We start from the raw sequence: 18,919 nt of genomic DNA, 5'->3' as shown, positions 1-18,919 counted from the left end.
ATAAAGTAAAATGATGGACACATACTTAGGTGGGTGCAGGAACAATTAACATGATAATAATGAAGGAATTTGTGGTATCTGTCCTGGCACATTAGGTTGTGCCCAAGGGGTCCAGAAAAAGGGAAGTAACAAGTTACCCAGACATTTCAAGGATCTGTTATTATAGATGCAAAAAGACAGATAGGCTCAGTTAAGGTAAAGGTTGACCTTGTCAGTGAAGATACCAGCCTGGGATGTAACTACCCACCATAACTGCTTTTAGTTACAGTTTCATTTCAGACCATCCTTTGTGGTGACTTTAGGTCTCTGAGTTTGCAAGACTGCCATGCAGGCCTTCCCTGAGCTAGTCAGGTCAGCATGTGGCCCCTTTCGTCCACATCTGTTATCCCACCATTCAAAGATAACCATGGATAACATTTTGGTGTGTATCCTTTCAAATATTTTTAAGTGTATCAATCTTTAATTTTGTTTTAATTAAAAAGCAGACTCTTTGGTTATTGTTATCTAACTTATTTGTTATCTAACATATTGTTATCTAACATAGCAATTTATTGAAATCTAACATATTTGCCTTTAACTGAAAACTGCATTAGAAATATACTATGAAGTAGAAGAATAGCTGTTAGGAACAAATGCCATATATATATGTATATATATATATATACACTGAGTGGCCAGATTATTATGATCTCTGAATATATATATATATTAGAGGCCTGGTGCATGAATTCGTGCATGGGTGGGGTCTGGCCAGCCTGGCCAGGGGGAGGGGACATGGGTGGTTGGCCGGCCTGCCTGCTGGTCAAACTCCTGGTCGAGGGGACAATTTGCATATTAGCCTTTTATTATATAGGATATACACTGAGTGGCCAGATTATTATGCTTTCAGAGATCATCATAATCTGGCCACTCAGTTATATTTAATATATTTTTATTAATTTCAGAAAGGAAGGGAGAGGGGGAGAGAGAGAGAAACATCAATGATGAGAGAGAATCATTGATCCGCTGCTTCCTGCACACGCCACACTGGGGATCGAGACTGAAATCCGGGCATGTGCCCTGTCTGGGAATCAAACTGTGACCTCCTGGTTCATAGGTTTACACTCAACCACTGAGCCATGCCAGCCGGGCCAAATGCCTTTTATATTAATTACATTTTTGTGCAAAAAAAAAAAAAAAGGAGAGAGGAGCTTGTTTTTTATCCACTTCAAAATTAAAATTGTGGTAGTATATGCAACAAAGTATAAACACTGGGAGTGGGGTGCTTCCAGACCTGCTAAAAATGCATTTAAAATTGGTATCCAAGAGATCAACCGAAGGACTTGTACGCATGCATATAAGCATAACCAATGGATACAAGACACTGGGCGGGGGAGCAGGTAAAGGCATGTACTGGGGGGAAGGGGAGGCCGAGGAGAGGTCAATGGGAAAAAAAAAAAAAGGAGACATATGTACTACTATTTGTAATACTTCAAACAATTAAACAAAATTAAAAATAAAATAAAATAAAATAAAATTGGTATCCAAAGAAGCTTCAGCTTGAGTTTATGTTTAATTTTCAAGGAATTAAATATTTAGCACGTGCATTATCAAATTATCTGTCCACTGTCCATAGGGCTGTAATCAAGGAAGCAGAAGGTACCCATTTTGTAGATTAAAGAACTGAAGCATATTTCACAATATGTACAGACACTGAGTCATGTTGTACACCTGACACTAATATAATGTTAATTGTCAATTTTATACCTCAACTTATAAAAAGAATTGAGGTGTAGCCTAGCTGGCTCAGTGGGTGAGCATCAACCTATGAACCAGGAGATTACACACAGTCAGGGCATATGCCCGGTTGCTGGCTCCATCCCCAGTAGGGGGCGTGCAGGTGGCAACCAGTCAATGATTCTCTCTCATCATTGCTGTTTCTCTCTCTCTCTCCCTCCCTCCCTTCCTCTCTGAAATCAATAAAAACTATATTAAAAAAAAAAAAGAATTGAGGTGTAGAAAATGTAATGAATGACTTGCTTTAGACTGAGTAGTGTATACTTTAGAATCATAGGATAGACTCCTTACTCTGCCAGTCTCAGAATGTAACTCAAGGTCCCAAGATCACATCTGCATTTCATCCGGTAGGAAGAAGCACACCCCTGCCCTTTCAAAAAAACAAAAACAGCTTTATTGGGATGTAATTCACATACCTTATAATTCACCCAATCCAGTGTTCAGTATATTCACAGGATTGCGCAACCATCCCCTCAATCTAACTTTAGAACATTTCTGTCTCCTCTAAAAGAAACTCCATACCCATTAGCATTCATTCTCCACCCTCAGTTCTAGGGCACACAAATCTACAATCTATTTATAGATTGGCCTGTTCTGGACATTCAGGGCAATGGGAATCATACAACGTGATCTTCTGCATCTTTTCGTTTAATGTGTTCAAGCTTTATCGGTGTCTTTTTATTGGAAATGCCTACCATGTTTACTTACCTGTCAACTGATGGACATTTGGGTTGTTCCCACGTTTTGGTCCTCGTAAATAATGTTGCTATGAGCATTTTTGTTCAAGTTTTTGTGTGAACATGTTTTCGTTTTCTAGAGTATATATATACTTAGGAGCGGAATTGCTGGGTCATATGCTAATTCCACGTTTAACATTTTTACATATAATTTTCTTTATTGATTAAGGTATTACATATATGTCCTTAATCCCCACTTTGCCTCCCCGCTTGTGCCCTTACCCCCCTGGTGTCTGTGTCCATTGGTTAGGCTTATATGCATGCATACAAGTCCTTTGGTTGATCTCTCCCCCTTACCCCCACCCTCCCCTACCTTCCCTCTGAGGTTTGACGGTCTGATCGATGCTTCTCCGTCTCTGGATCTGTTTTTGTTCATCAGTTTATGTTGTTCATTATATTCCACAAATGAGTGAGATCATGTGATATCTATCTTTCTCTGACTGGCTTATTTCGCTTAGCATAATGCTCTCCAGCTCCATCCATGCTGTTGCAAATGGTAGGAGTTCCTTCTTTTTTACCGCAGCGTAGTATTCCATTGTGTAGATGTACCACGGTTTTTTTGTTTTTTGTTTTTAATATATTTTATTGATTTCTCACAGAGAGGAAGGGAGAGATGATAGAGAGTTAGAAACATCGACGAGTGAGAAACGTCGATCAGCTGCCTCCTGCACACCCCCCACTGGGGATGTGCCCGCAACCAAGGTACACGCCCCTGACTGGAATCGAACCCGGGACCCCTCAGTCCGCAGGCCGACGCTCTATCCACTGAGCCAAACCGGTCAGGGCAATGTACCACGGTTTTTTAATCCACTCATCTGCCCACGTTTAACTTTTTGAAGAAGTGCCACTTTTCCAGAGTGCCAGCCCTCCCTTACATGCCCAACAGCAGCAATGTATGATTTTTCCACACGCTCCCCGACACATTCTATTGTCTGTCTTTTTAAGCATAGCCATCCACGTGGAGTAGTCACTTGAAGTTTTGTATTTCCCTTATGACATGAGCATCTTTTCATGTCTATCTTTGGAGAAATATCTATTGAAATCCTTTGTCCATTTCTAAATTGTGTTATTTGTCTTGTTATTATTGAGTTGTAAGCGCTTTTTATATATTCCAGTACAAGCCCTTATAATTTACAAATATCCTATTCTGTAGGTTGTCTTTTCACTTACCTGGTGGATGGCTTGCAAACCCAAGGTTTTTCAGATCAATATAGAGCACTCTGCGGTTGTGGTGTCCTATCTAAAAAACAATTGTGCCCTGGTGGGGTGGGTCCGTTGGTTGGAGCATGCTCCCATACGTCAAAAGGTTGTGGGTTCGATTCCTGGTCAGGGCACATACCTAGGTTGCAGGTTCGATGCCCAGGTGCGGTCTGCTTTCATTCACCGGCCAGAACTGAGTGTGGGGGGTCGGGTCAAACCCATGGTCTCCGGGAGACTGGAAAATGTATCCTGCAGGCATCCAGTATCACATTTAGCACCTTGTAAACCCGTTGGCCATAATCTTACTCTGCACAAATCAACACTCCTGCTTCGTTTCTCAGTCAATTTGTTTGCTGACTTTCGCCCGTGAGGACTTAGCGAGAGGGTTTAGCGGAACCGCCTCTGGTTCTCACCCCCTGGCGGACCGGCCCCGAGGAGAAGGGTTCCCCAGCGAATTTGACCTCTAGGTATTTTCCCTTGGGGGAAAGGAAACTTTCCCAGCTTCCCGGTTTCTCTCGTGTCGGGGCCGGCCCGCCCCTCGCCGCGCCCACGCCCGGAGCCGCCCTCCCCGCGGACGATAACACCCCGGGGCCGCGGGCGCGGGCGCAGCAGCGGCTCGCGATGGAGGCGGCCCCCGGAGGGTCCCCGGCCCCTGCAGCGGAGGCGCCCGCGCCCCAGCCGGAGGCGCGCACCCTGGAGCCCCGCTCGGTGAGCGCAAAGCGAGGGGAAGCCAGAGGGGAGCTGTGGGCAGCCCCGCGGAGAGGGGGGGGGCGCGGGGCAGAGGGGCGCCAGGGACCTTGAGGGCGTCGGATTGCAGCCCTGGATCCAGCCAGGGCGCGCCCTGCAGGGTCCGCCGCCTGAACTGCCCCAGGGGGGTTGACCGTTGAGAACCCAGGGGCTGAGGATATTGGGGAGCCCCAAAGAGAAAAGCACGCCAAACTGAGCCTGAGACAAGTTCACCTGCTCAGGCAGGACCAGGGCCGGCCTGGTCTGCTGATCCAGCCCATGCTCCGCTCCAGGTCTTCCCAGAGAGCTCCCGGACCCGGGCCTCGGGAGGCAGCCTTCCTTCCCCCTCTCCAGGCAGGTGGTGTGGGCTCGGCCACCTTCTCAAACGCTGGCCTTGCCCTGGCACCAGGCTCTCCTTCAGGAGATGGCCCCCAGCGATGTCCTTTCTGGCTCCCAGGCCCCAGAATGAGGGTAGAGGGCAGGTGGCCACCCAGGGGTGACGGGGCTGGGACTCACGCCACAAGGGTGGGTGTGTTGGAGTTGGTGTCTGCTGAATGCAAAATCCACTGCGGCTCCAAAGGAAGCTTTTCCCCGCCTGTGGCTTCACCTCATCACCAACTCAACTCCATACCCGCCTCCCAGGCACCTCAGAGCAAAGGACTGTGGCCCCCCAGAAAGAAAGTCCCATAAGGAGGCTCTCTGAGGACTCTCATTTTCCAGGGAAATGGAGAAATTCAGGGTGAGATGAATGGCAAGAGGGAAACCTCACATTGGCAATGCGGTGGCAGCATTTCATTCTGTGAGGTTGCTCTACCTCCAGTTAACCTGTGAGGAGACCGAAACAGCCCCACAAAGCAACGTGCCCTGGGTCACACGGCTAGCAATGGCCGGCGCCGAATGGGAATCCAAGGGTGTCTAACGCTAAAACTTGTGCTCAGCCAACGGTGGAGGGTTTATGATTTAAGTGCCTAAAATTGTCAAGATTCCAAAATCATATCCTATACCTAGTTCCAGCTGGAATTTTTTTTTTTTTTCCCTTTCAAGTGCCATGTGCCAGAAACTTGCCAGGCAGATGTAGGGGGAAACAAAATTCCCATTACGGAGAGGAGGGGGCAGGAGGGCTGTCACGGTGGATTCTGCCCATTGTTGAAGTTTTCTGGAAGTTGAAACAATGTTCACACCATGTCAGAAAAGGAGACCACATCCTGCCTCGTGTATGGTTTTCTCCTGTGGGCAGAAAGCGTGTGCAAAGGATATGATAAGCTCTTATCTGGGAAGACCTTCCCTTCAAAAGGGCCCATCTGGGTGTCCTGCAAGATACCAAAATGGGTGAAGCCATCGTCTTCTCCACTCCCCCGCCCATCCGCAAGCAAAGGACGAGGAAGAAGAATTCCCCGCACCTTTCAGAGAAACGGTAGAGAAATGGCATCTTTCAGAGAAATGGCACTTTACACAGTGTTCCTGTGGCATTTATTCCTTCAACAAATACTGGAATATACCAAGCATCTGCCGCATGTCAGGCATTGTTTTAGGGACCGGGGACAGGGTGGTGAATAAACAGGTCGTGCTCTCAGAGACCTTACAAGTGCAATTGGAAAACAGACTTGGGTGGCCCGGGAAGGCCTCTCTGAGGAGACGACATGTAGGCTTAGACTCGACTGGAAGTGCAAAGGCCCTGAGGCAGCAACAGGCAGAGGCATTTTTGAGGAACAGGACTGAGAGCAGAAGCAGGGGAGCCACTCAGGAGGCGCTCACTGATGGATTAGACAGGGGAACTGGGAAAGGGGAATCGAGGGTGACCCCTGGGTCTGTGGCCTAAGCCGCTGAATGGACATTGGGGTCATTTAACGCAATGGTGACAACAGGGTTAGGAGGTTAGGAGTTGGTTGAAACAATGGGATGGAAACCAGAAACTGTGTGTTTGACCATACTAAGCTGGAATGCCTATTAGACAACCACATAGGGCTGTGAGTAGGCAGTCGAATATTTGAGTCTGGAGTCTGCTGTATAGCTTAGGGCTTGCAAATTTTATACACACACACACACACACATTGGGCTTATAAACATTACTTCATTTCGGTGGTGGATTGGTAAACAGTCTCTCCAGGAAAAAAAAGCTCTGATTTGTAATGTTTGCTGATTTCAGTGGTGTAAATACCCTCACCATGAATGATTTCAGGCTACTAGTCATTCAACAACTGGCTGCAGGAGTCCTGAACATTTAACCATCAGCTCCCAGAGCCATTACCACATTTGCTTGTCAAAACAACCCTGTGAAGTTGGCAGGACTTTTCCATTTGACAGATAAGGCTTAGAGAGGAAAAGTGGTTTATTCAAGGTCACACAGGGAGATGGTAGGGAAGTTGGGGGTCTCCTGACCCCCAGTTCACTCAGGCTTGCTGATTCAGAAAATAAAACATAAGCAGGAAGCACTAAGGGGGAAATACAAGGAAGAACTTCCCCCTGGAAAAGTTTAGAGGTCATGTTTTTGTTTTTCTTTTTTTTGTCTCACTTCCCTTTAGGATGATTTTGGGGCATATTAGGACCGAGAGGTTGCAGGGAAAGACATAGGGACCTCAGGATGCTTGTGGAAGTCATGGGGGTGTGGGGAGCTGTTGTGTGTCTACGAAGGTGGCGCTTAGCTCCTGTGTCTCCCCCAGGACAGAAGAGCTGGTCGCCTCTCATTCTGTACGAAGGTTTGCTATGGCATTGGCGGGGTCCCCAATCAAGTGGCCTCCAGCGCCACAGCCTTTTACCTGCAGCTCTTCCTGCTCGATGTGGCACAGGTGAGTGTGGGCAGCAGCCCAGGGCCCCCTATTCCATCTTCCTTAGTGTCTGGTCCTTCCACCCCGACCTGATCCATAACAGACAGCACTTTTGACCTAGCCTGACAAAAAGCCAAGGATAGTTGTTGTGGGTTGTTTGTACTGGAAAGTGGGAAACAATGTGAATGCCCAACCGTATAGAAGCAGTTGAGTAGTAACTTGTACTATCTCCATATAATGGACTACCATGTGGCCATTTAAAGAACGGGTTACCGTTGGATCAATACCAGTGGACGTGGAGGGATTCCCATGATGCACTATCAAGTGAGAAACGTTAGTTTTAGAGTATACAGAATGATCCTATTTTAGCAAAACAAAGACATGCCCCATGTATGTTCATGAGTATATGTGTGTATGTGTCAGTACATGATCTATAATAATAAAAGCATAATATGCTAATTAGACGGGACAGCCGAACAACCTTCCGGATGGAGCCGGGGCTGCGAGGGCCGAGGCAAGCCATGGGGGTGGCGAGGACCGAGCCCCTTGCACGAATTTTGTGCATCGGGCCTCTAGTTAAAAACAAGCATGGAGAAATGACACCAGGCTATTAATGTTGGCTATAGGAGGGAATGGTGGAGGATAGAGAGCAAGCAAAAAAAAAAAAAAAGTTTTTTAAAATAGGTATTCATTATTTTAAAAAATATATATTTTTATTGATTTCAGAGAGCAAGCGGGGTGGGGGGGAGAAAGATGGAAACATCAATGATGAAAGAGAATGGTTAATCGGCTGCCTCCTGCACACCCCTTACTGGGGATCGAGCCCCAACCCGGGCATGTGCCCTGACCGGAATTGTGACCTCCTGGTTCATAGGTCAACACTCAACCACTGAGCCAAGCCAGCCAGGTGGTATTCATGGTTTTTTAAATGACACTGAGATGGTTGCATTTATTTTATTTTTTTTAAAAATAATTTATTGATTTTTTACAGAGAGGAAGGGAGAGGGACAGAGAGTTAGAAACATCGATGAGAGAGAAACATCAATGAGAGAGAAACATCGATCAGCTGCCTCTTGCACACCCCCCACTGGGGATGTGCCCACAACCAAAGGTACATGCCCTTGACGGGAATCGAACCTGGGACCCTTCGGTCCACAGGCTGACGCTCTATCCACTGAGCCAAACCGGTCAGGGCGAGATGGTTGCATTTATATAAGATTATAAATTGCAAATGTATATAAATGCATGAAAGGATGATTATTAAAATGCTTCTGGCGTTGTCTCAGGATGGTGGGATTTCAGATGAGCTTTGCTCAATATTTTTCTGTGCTGTTTGAATGTTTTTATAGTGAGTGTATAATTTATGCAATCAGAAAAATTAAAAAATTTTATTATGAGACAAAAAGTCTACCTATGACTGTCAGCCTCAGCGCATCCTTCTTGCACTGAGCACCTCAGTGAGGGTCCCTCATGTCTTCTCCAGAAGTGAGTGGGCATGAGTAACAAGGGAAATGTGCCAGTATGTGGCTGTCAGCTCCCTCCCACGCTCCTGCCTACACGTGCACAGATGTGTCCTGAGAGCCTTCTGGATTAGTGTTCTGGGGAGCAGGCTGAATGGACCTTTACACTCTGCCCCTGGCCCCAGCCAGGTTCCCAGATGCCCCTCCTGGTGGGTGGGCAGGCCTGGACACCTTCTCTGACTCTGCCAGTCCTTGGCTGTCTCCTCCCCTGTCATTGCAGATCCCTGCTGCCCAGGTGTCACTTGTCCTGTTTGGAGGGAAGGTGTCTGGGGCAGCTGCTGACCCCGTGGCTGGGTTCTTGATCAGCAGAAGCAGGAGGACAGGGTCTGGACGACTCATGCCCTGGTGAGCAGCCCCATGGTCCTCAAGGTCCCTGTGATTGTCATAGTCCTGCTTCTTAGTCAAAAACCCTGTGGATGGTTAGAGGGCAAGACCGGACAGCCGGTGATAGGACTGGACAGCAGGTGAAGTACCGGGCTGGGCCAGACCGTCATGCAGGAGTCAGAGACATTCTGGGGGACTTTCCCTCACCAGGTGGCTCAGGTAGACAGAGCCTCCAAGACTCCCAGGCCTGGCCCAGAGTTCTATGTGAGGCCAGGGCGGCTGCAGGCAGGGAAGGTCTTGCAGAGCAGGTCCAACGCTTGTGCTCCAGGGACCTTGACAGGGGGAATGGCACCACCAAGCACCCACATCCTAGCCAGAGTCACAGCCCCCATCCTGGTACCTCATGTCCCTTCACCCCTCGCCCTCCACGGCTTCCGCCCTGAGAGTCCCAGCCCAGGGCTTAGGTCCAGAGGGGTGAGGTTGCACCCGGCCCGCCCTTTGAGGCCCCAGGCCTGGTTTTGTGGGCGTTCCAACCCCCCCCCCCCCGCCCCGTGTGCCCCCACAGGGTGCTGGGCTGCATGCCCTTCATCGCCTTGGCTTACTTCTTCCTGTGGTACCTGCCCCCCTTCACCAACCTCCGAGGCCTTTGGTACATGACCTTCTACTGCCTATTCCAGGCTCTGTCCACGGTAAGCAGGGCCCGCCCGCCTGGGCCTGGGCCTGGGCCCCTGGAACTCCACTGCTGGCGAGTGTGTCCCAGGGTGGGGTGGGTGTCAGGAGGATCCCCCGCTGCCCCTGCTCCCCAGCGCCTGGCCATCTCCTTCAGCTCCCCCGCCCCTGGGCTCCGGGCTGGGTGCCGCCTGCTGCCCTCGGCCCTGAAGGGACCCGTGGGGACGTGCCAGCCTCTCGCGGGCCGGGCTGGGACAGGGCGCCCACTGGGTGGTCTGGGCGGAGGGGGGCATCGTCTAAGCTCCGTGCGCCCCAGTTCTTCCAGGTGCCCTACACGGCGCTCACCATGCTGCTGACGCCCAGCCCCCGGGAGCGGGACTCGGCCACCGCCTACCGTGAGTGCGGGGCGCGGGGCGGGCGGGCTGGAGGGCGGGGAACTCGGTCCCCTAAGCGCTCGCTGTGTCCCAGGGATGACCATGGAGATGGCGGGGACGCTGCTGGGAGCTGCGGCCCACGGACTCATCGTGTCCGGGGCCCACGGTCCCCACAGGTGCAAGGACGCCGAGTTCCCAGGGCCGGGCGCCGTCTCCCCCCACGCGGTGAGTGCCCGCGCCCTGCGTCCTCCCACCAGACCCTCTGCCAGGGGCCTGTCACCATGAACACCCTGAGCGCCTCTGGAGGGAGGGGGCAGGCCCCAGGGAAAGGGCAGGGAGGGGCCAGGCCCCAGGGAAGGGGCAGGGAGGGGGCAGGCCCCAGGGAAGGGGCAGGGAGGGGGCAGGCCCCAGGGAAGGGGCAGGGAGGGGGCAGGCCCCAGGGAAGGGGCAGGGAGGGGGCAGGCCCCAGGGAAGGGGCAGGGAGGGGGCAGGCCCCAGGGAAGGGGCAGGAAGGGGCAGGCCCCAGGGAAGGGGCAGGGAGGGGGCAGGCCCCAGGGAAGGGGCAGGAAGGGGCAGGCCCCAGGGAAGGGGCAGGGAGGGGGCAGGCCCCAGGGAAGGGGCAGGCCCCAGGGCGGGGTCAGGGAGGGGGGAGGGGGTGTGGTGTCCCTGCGGAGCTCTGGGCAGAGCCCTCCTGGGGGGCCTCCCACCCCCAGTGTGAAAGGAGAAGGGAACCCTCTCCAGCCACGGGGGGCCTGTGTCTACTTCAGCCAACAGGTTGGTCCATTGTCCCCATTAAGCAAATGACATCACGACCCCCCAGAACCCTGGGAGTCAGCTTTGACTCCTCCCTCTCCCTCAGTCCAGCCCGTTGCCAAATCCTGCCAGGTTTCAGGACAAAACTTCTGCATCCACTGCTGCTGGCCGTCACCTCCGGGTGAGGGAGGGTGGGGAGCAGAGGGCTGAGAACCCACCCCCAAAAGCACAAAGCATTCAGGCGCCTCTGGGCGGCTCCAGCTCTATCATCCATCGACTCCACATACAAAACACAAATTAATTAATAGATAAAAGCATCTAGAAGTCCCAGACAGCGACCTCAGAGCAGGTCCCCCAAGTGCAGGTCCTTCTGAGTGTGGGGCCCTGTGCAGCTGTGCTGGGCCCGCACCCTGAAGCCCTGCCCCGTGCCCCCCAACCCCCAGCCTCTGTCTGGAACTGGGTGGGTGACTGTTATTCCCGTGCATGTCTTTGTATGTATTTTAACATATATGTAATTTTGCCTGAATGGTAGGTAGCACTGTCTCTTTTCTGACATTTATCTGAGTCAGCCCGCATCGCACTATAACGTGTGCTCATGGATCCGTCTTCCTCCCACACTCCAAGCCGCTCACTGGGGATGCTCAGGGGTCACTTATCAGGGTCTGGCATACAGAATCAGCAACAAGGAATGTAGTTTTAAAACGAGAGGGGGGGGGCGAAGTTGTGTGTGGGAGAGAGAGGACTCAGATCCTCGGACCACTGGTGCATGGATGCATGCAGGAGGGACAGGGTCAGCAGAAGGTCCATGCTGGCCCTTAGCTCTCCCCCTCCTACTGGGCTCACTGGGAGGAGTACCCAGTATCCTTGGACTTGGGCTGAGGGTCCCTCTGCTCCCATTGGGAGGTACCCTGCCCCTGGGTGTCCTCACCTCCATGGGTGGGAGACATCACCCCCACCCCAGTTCTGTCCTGTTCCACAGACTTGTCTCTACTCCATTGCAGCCGCCGTGGTTGCTGTGACTTACCCCGTGTGCAGTGGTTTGCTCTGCTTGGGGGTGAAGGAGCGGCCAGGTACAGAGGTGCAGGCGGAAGCTGGGGGCGGGGCTTCTCTTGGGCATGGGTTTCGGTTTGGAACTCTGCCAAGTCGAGATGTCACCCTCCTGTGTTGCAGACCCCTCTGCCCCAGCCTCCAGCCAGGGCATGAGCTTCCTGGCTGGGCTGGGCCTCACTGTCCGGCACCCCCCCTACCTGAAGCTGGTGATCTCCTTCCTGTTCATCTCAGCAGCCGTCCAGGTACCCCTGGCCAGGCGGATCCCCGCTGGCTTGGTTCCAGCCGCACTGAGCTTGCGTGGGTTCAGGTTCAGTCTCTCATCCCACGGCATCACAGTTAGGCTTGAGTGTTAATCGGGAGAGAGCAGCGGCCGGCGTGTGGCCCAGAGAGGGTGGTGCTGGGAGGAGAGAGATCTAGACAGAGCCCCTGGGGATGAGGAGGGTCAGGGCCCAGACACCAGGAAAGCTGTCTGGGTGGTAAAGTGCACCCAATCTGAGCTGTGCGAGGGGGCGGTAGACTAGGAATGGGGTCTATGCCTGTGTCAGGGATAAGCATCCTTTGTAGGGGCGGGGACTGCACGATGGCAGCAGCAACCAGGGTTCAAGGTCCCAAAAGGGAGGCCAGGATTGAGACACAGGCCTTGCTCTTGCCTTCTGAGGTCCTGCCGTTCCCTGCGCACACCCACCTCCTGTCAACCTCCTAGGTGGAGCAGAGCTACCTGGTCCTGTTCTGTACACATGCCTCCCAGCTCCATGACCACGTCCAGAGCCTGGTGCTAACCATCCTGGTGAGGAGACCTGGGTGACATGTGTGGTCCTTGACATGACAGGTGCGGCCAGAGTCCCGGAGGCCAACATTCTGGACCTCCTACATTCCAGCAGAGGAACTGGGGCCAGGGTCATAAAGTTCATGGCCACGGGTTCCATCCAGGAGGCAACGTCGAGGCCAGGCATCCCAGCTAAAAGCCGGGGCTTTGAGAACCTGGGCAGAGGCACTGGCAGCTTGGCCGGCTGGGCTGTGGGCCGGGCTGTGATGGTTCTGTCTGTTCACAGGTCTCAGCTGTACTGAGCACCCCGCTGTGGGAGTGGGTTCTGCAGCGATTTGGGAAGACGATGTCGGCCTTCGGGATCTGTGTGAGTGAGGCAGGAAGCGAGGCTTGGAGTTGGGTTGGGGGAGGTTGACCTTGGAGCCGGAGCCTCCTGGGAGCCAGCCGGGCGATCTATAATCGCTTGTGTCTTCCGTGCCCAGCGCGGGGTTGTTAGTACAGAGGGTGAGTGTATGCTGGGAAGAGCAGGTGGGGCAGGCAGAGGGAGCAGCTAGTGTGTCTGTCTCCCCAGGTGATGGTGCCTTTTGTAATCCTGTTGGCTGCTGTGCCCACAGCCCCCGTGGCATACGTTGTGGCCTTTGTATCTGGCGTGAGCATTGCTGTGTCCTTGCTGCTACCCTGGTAGGCTGAGTGAGGGGAAGGGAATGTGGGAGCTCCATGTCCTTCCTGATGGGTCTGCCCTCCTTCCGGTCAACCTGGTGCCCCGGGCCCCTTGTACCCAGCCTGTGCTGGGGAACCGCTCTCCCACGTGCAGGGAGGGAGGCCACCAGCTCCGTCCCGGGAGCCCTCCTGAAAGAGCACCAGCAGCAGGCATGGTGGGCAGCCAGGGGTGGGTGTAGAGATGCGGGTGGAATACAAACACCAAGTGCCTGGCTTTCTGTGGCCAGTCCTGGTCCTGGGTAGTGAGGACTCAGGGATGACTCTGACTTGGTCTCTGCCCCCAGAGAGCATGCAGGCTGGTGGCTGTCCAGGGGGGGAGGGGTAGGGGGATAACTCTGCAGCCCCCTCCCCCAGGTCCATGCTCCCAGACGTGGTGGATGACTTCCAGCTGCAGCACCAGCACGGGCCCGGCATAGAGACCATCTTCTACTCCTCCTACGTCTTCTTCACGAAGCTCTCGGGCGCAGGTGCCCTGGGCATCTCCACGCTCAGCCTTGAGTGAGTCCAGAGGTGGGCTGTGGCGGAGACACAAGAGGCCAGCCGGGTGGGAAGAGGGCAGAGTCCCCCACCCCAGCAGACCGGGGACCAAGCTCTGCTCTTTGGAGAGTGCGGGGAGACACCTGCCTCAGCTGGCTGTGGGAATGTGACTGAAAGGGGCCTTTCTTGAGGGCCATATCCTCCTGAAGCCTCAGCCCCCCACATCCTCAGTTCTCTCTGAACTCCTCCCTGACCAGCCCATTCCTTCAACACTCCCTGCCACCCTGGCTAGGCTGATCTGGCCAGGAAAGGAACCCAAGTTTCAGGAGAGTGTGGAGGTGGGGGATCTGGGACCCCTCCCCCAGGGAGCCAGGCTCAGGAGGGGCTGAGCTGGATGACGGGATTGTGTTTCTCCAGGTTTGCGGGGTATGAGGCAGGAGCCTGCAAGCAGGCAGAGCAGGTGGTGGTGACGCTCAAGGTCCTCATCGGTGCTGTGCCCACCTGCATGATCCTCACCGGTCTTTGCATCCTCATGGTCGGCCCCGGTCCAAAGGTGCCAAGCCAGGACACCTCTCGCCAGCTGAGCCTTCGGAGGTGGGCACCCCCTGCACACGGGTACACACAGCAGAGCTCCCAGCACCCACGCAGGCACATAGAAGGGTGCCGATGTAAGACCGACCAGCCCGCCGGTCTCCCGGGTGCTTACACCACTGAACAGTCCTGCTTTTGGGGACTCTGCCTTAGCCTCAGTGACACCATCTCCATTTTCTTCTGCTGCTCAGTCCCCCTCCTTGGTAACCAGGTGGATGGTGGTATGGGAGGGCTCCCTTGTCACCCCTATTCCTTTTGCTCTCCATAATCCCAGGCACCTCTTCCACTTGGTTGACCTCGAGCACCTCTTGTGCTTGCTGACTCCTATAGCTGTCCTCCTCCCAACCCTACCACCCCACCCCATACTTCCTTCAAGTTCCAGATCCACACATCTGGCTCTCATTTGGATATCTCCACCTGATGTCCCACAACCATGGCAGCCAGACTTAATGATCCCCCAAAGGAATTCATGTTCTTTTTTTTTTTTTAAAGGCTCTGTTATATATATTTTTTAATATATTTTATTGATTTTTTACAGAGAGAAAGGGAGAGGGATAAAGAGTTAGAAACATCGATCAGCTGCCTCCTGCACACCTCCCACTGGGGATGTGCCCGCAACCAAGGTACATGCCCTTGACCGGAATCGAACCCGGGACCCTTCAGTCCGCAGGCTGACGCTCTATCCACTGAGCCAAACCGGTTTCGGCGGAATTCATGTTCTTGTCCCAGACAGCTCCGCCATCCTCCAGTCTGGGAGCCGAAACCGGGGATGGATGGATCATCTCCCACTCCTCCCCAGACGGGCTGTGCTGAGAGCTCTCTGAGCCTTGCCCTTCCCCTCCCAGAGCACTAGTTCCACTGCAGGGATGGATCTGCTCACTGTCTGGCTTTCCCCGTAGACGGTGCGACCTTGAGGCCATATCTTTGTGCTTTTTCATTTTTATGTCCTAAGAGCCCAGCACAGTGCCCGAGGCCAAGCAGGTGCTGCAGCAGCAACATGGTCCCGCAGACTTTGATGAACACGTGTCCACATCTTTGCAGATGCTCATGCACTCACAAATTCGAGCACATGTACACACAGAGGACCACACAGGGGAGACAGGAAGTGACATCATCACCCATCCCTCATCCCTCAGCATGGCTGGTCTCAAGACTCCTGCCAAGTAACGCTGACCTCACGTGTTACACTCGGGGAGTGACACACAGCTGCTTGATGGGACTTGGGGAAACAGGCCTGTGGCTTTATTCAGGCAGGGTTGGGGGTGTGTGTGAAGGGGAGGAGTTGCTAGGAAGACAAGGAACAGCCACTGACACCTCCAGGGGGTCTGGCAGGGCAGACCCCACCCTCCCTCACCCTCTTGGGCTTCTTCCCTTCCCACAGGAGGACCAGCTACAGCCTCGCTGCAAGTTAAAGCTTCGGGAGCCGAACAGCAGGAGCCTACATCTTCTGGGCTCAAAGTCCCCCTCTCTTCTCAGGCGCCTAGAACCCCCACTTCGCAGCGTGCACGTGACCTTTTCCCTGGGACATGGAGTCTTCAGTGACCTCTCCAGAAGGGACTGGCCTGCGTTCCACCTGTCTTTTCTTACCTGTTGACCACAGACTATTTCAGATAAACCTGTGCCCCTGCCTACCCGGCTCCGGGTGACGTCTGACTTGGAAAGCATCCCAATAGCAGTTTGTCCTGAAAGAAAGAAGCCTTGGCCAGCCTGGCCTGCAGACTCCCCAACAACCTGCTGACCTGACAGGCAGACACACAGACAGACCCTTTGTTCTTCCTGATGCCCCAGTGGACATCTGAGACTGACAGACGTCACATGAATGGGCAGAGTGGGTACAGATGGGCATGCAGCGGATGTTCAGTTAGGACGGACAGACACATGCAGGGAGGCCAGCAACCCCCGGCGAGTGAAGGGGACAGCAGTGGGGATGAGAAGGCGGAGCGGGGCACGGGTGTTTCTCAAGCCTTTCTGTCAGGGTGATGACTGCTTCCAGAGGTGGGCACAGACAGATGCTGAGCCACCGGAGATCAGTCATTTTTATGAACAGTAGTTCTTTTTGCGGGAATATTTTTTCTGAACTTTTATGAAAAGTACAGGAACCACCATTTTTAGAAGCCATATCTTTGGAAAAGATCCAGTGAGGTTTATTTTCTTTCCAACACAAAAAACCGCATTGAAGTGTTTATCTTCTACTGAGTCGGTACATTGTGGTGGTGGGCAGCCCTCCATCATCCCTCGGCCCAGGGCGAGGCTCCCTTCCACTTCCCCTTCAGGCCCTTGGCGGCCTCTTAGGTGAGAGACCCCTTCGGCTGCCAGAACTCAGACCCGGGCCCAGAGGTGCTGTCAGAGCTCGGTTAGAGCCTCTGGCTTCCTCCACAGACGCTGGCACGAGAGGGAGCTGACCTCACAGCCAGAGTAGAGAATGGGACCCGGTCTTTCTGATGCCTGAACTCTCAGGCCCTTGTGACTCTGACGTGGGGGTCTAATCCTTGAGGTCACAGGGCACCAGAGGAAGAGCTGGGCTCAGCTTCTCTGCATTGCCCCTCTGATTCAGGAAGGGACGACGGGAAGCCCTGCCCACCCCCTGCTGTGCACAGGTACACACACAGGCAGGCACACACAGGCAGACACACACGCGCGCGCACACACACAGGCAGGCACACACACAGGCACGCACACACACAGAACAGTTTTGGAACACTGGAAGATCACACTGGCCATGTGGAGACAGCACCTGGTAGGACGCAAGGCAGGGTAAGGTCTCTACCTGCTATGCATGCTTTAGAATTCTGGACGATGCAGGTAGGATCAGAAGTTTGTGCCACATTTTATTTTTAAAAGATTTTTAAAAAAATCTTTATTGTTGAATGTATTACGTATGTCCTTATTTTCCCCCATTGACCCCCTCCAGCCCATCCCCATGCTCTCCCTCCACCCCGCCCCCTTACCACCCGTGTCCATGGGTTATGCATAGATGCATACAGGTCTGGTTGATTACCTCCCACCCACCCTCCCTCCCCCGCCTTCCCTCCAAGATTCCGCACTCTGTTCCATGCTTCCATGTCTCTGGATCCATTCGGTTCATCAGTTTATTTTGTTAATTAGATTCCATATATGAATGAGATCATGTGATACTTGTCTTTCTCTGACTTATTTCACTTAGCATGATACCCTCCAGGTCCCTCCATACTGTCTCAAAGGGTAAGAGATTCTTCTTTTTTACTGCTGCATAGTATTCCACACGGTATAAACGTACCTCAACTTTTTTATCCACTCACCTACTGATGACGTGCCACGTTTTATATCACCTACATTCCCCAGGGTGCAGTCTCAAGGAGCAGCTATACAGCAGCAGGGGCCAGCTCTGGGGGTCAGGGGTTAGATCTCAGAGACAGGGCCATCGTGGGCTGGCCAAAAGGTAGCCTACCATTTCTCCCTCACAGCCACCCTATGAAGCGGGAACTAGTGTTCTCTTACTCAGATCAGGAAACAGGCTTAGAGAGCTTAAGCCACATGCCTAAAGTGGTGGTGGAGACGGTCTTAAACCTAAGTAATAGAGTTCTTAAATTAGGTGGTTGGTGGTTCATTTTATTATTAAGCCTTCCTAACCTTTATATCATCGCATGTATCAAATATCCAAACAAATTTTAGAAAAATTTGGGCACAATGGGATTTGTAAATGACTTTATGTAAAATATTCTCAATGTAACATTAAACAATTTATTTTTTAAAATATATTTTCATTGATTTTAGAGAGGGAGAGGGAGAGAGATAGAAACATCAATGATGAGAGAGAATCATTGATTGGCTACTTCCTGCATGATTGGGGATCAAGCCTGCAACCTGAGCATGTGCCCTGACCAGGAATCGAACGGGACCTCCTGGGCCATTATGGGCGGGCTAAACAATAATTTAAAGAAATTAGCTCTTCTCTCCCTGTCTCCAAAAGCAGCAAATGTTGGATTATCTTTTATTGTTCCAATGACTATAATAATAGCAGAGGCAAAGGAAACATCTTTTGTATGAGAGTTGTCATGGAATCAGATTTGTTGTGAAGAACTAAAGAATTTATATTCTGCCCTGGCTGGTTTGGCTCAGTGGATATAGCGTTGGCCTGCGGACTAAGGGGTCCCAGGTTCGATTCCGGTCAGGGGCACATGCCCAGGTTGCGGGCTTGGTCCCCGGTGTGGGACATGCAGGAAGCAGCCTATCAATAATTCTCTCTCATCACTGATGTTTCTCTCTCTCCCTCCCTCTCCCTTCCTCTCTGAAATCAATAAAAATATTTTTTTAAAAAAAGAATTTATATTCTGAACTGTCTGAGCTAGAAAAACTCCTTGGCAAGTATAATGGAGAAACTGAGACAGAGAGCTGAACAAACTAGTCCTAGCAAGATAATAAATCACAAGGTCTTATCTTCCCTTACCAGGGACACTTAGGAACAAGTGGTTTACACATTCCAGACCATTTA

The 18,919-nt window shown here is 52.4% G+C and overlaps 1 protein-coding gene across 1 annotated transcript; it reads left to right on the top strand.

Moving 5' to 3' along the window:
- Positions 1-4,334: 4,334 nt before the first annotated feature.
- Positions 4,335-16,640, top strand: MFSD2B (MFSD2 lysolipid transporter B, sphingolipid; the record flags this gene model as incomplete). The annotated part of the gene is made up of 14 exons (XM_080686479.1): positions 4,335-4,421; positions 7,100-7,225; positions 8,945-9,069; positions 9,614-9,737; positions 10,034-10,112; positions 10,186-10,316; positions 11,824-11,914; positions 12,015-12,136; positions 12,598-12,681; positions 12,947-13,027; positions 13,232-13,341; positions 13,735-13,878; positions 14,275-14,451; positions 15,830-16,640. 14 exons carry the CDS (start codon positions 4,335-4,337, stop codon positions 15,858-15,860), a joined length of 1,512 nt encoding a protein of 503 aa, XP_080542605.1. The 3' UTR covers positions 15,861-16,640.
- Positions 16,641-18,919: the final 2,279 nt, after the last annotated feature.

This window comes from Plecotus auritus, assembly GCF_963455305.1.
Source record: "Plecotus auritus genome assembly, chromosome: 8".
NCBI lineage: Eukaryota > Metazoa > Chordata > Mammalia > Chiroptera > Vespertilionidae > Plecotus > Plecotus auritus.
This window is presented reverse-complemented; position numbering and strand designations above follow the sequence as displayed.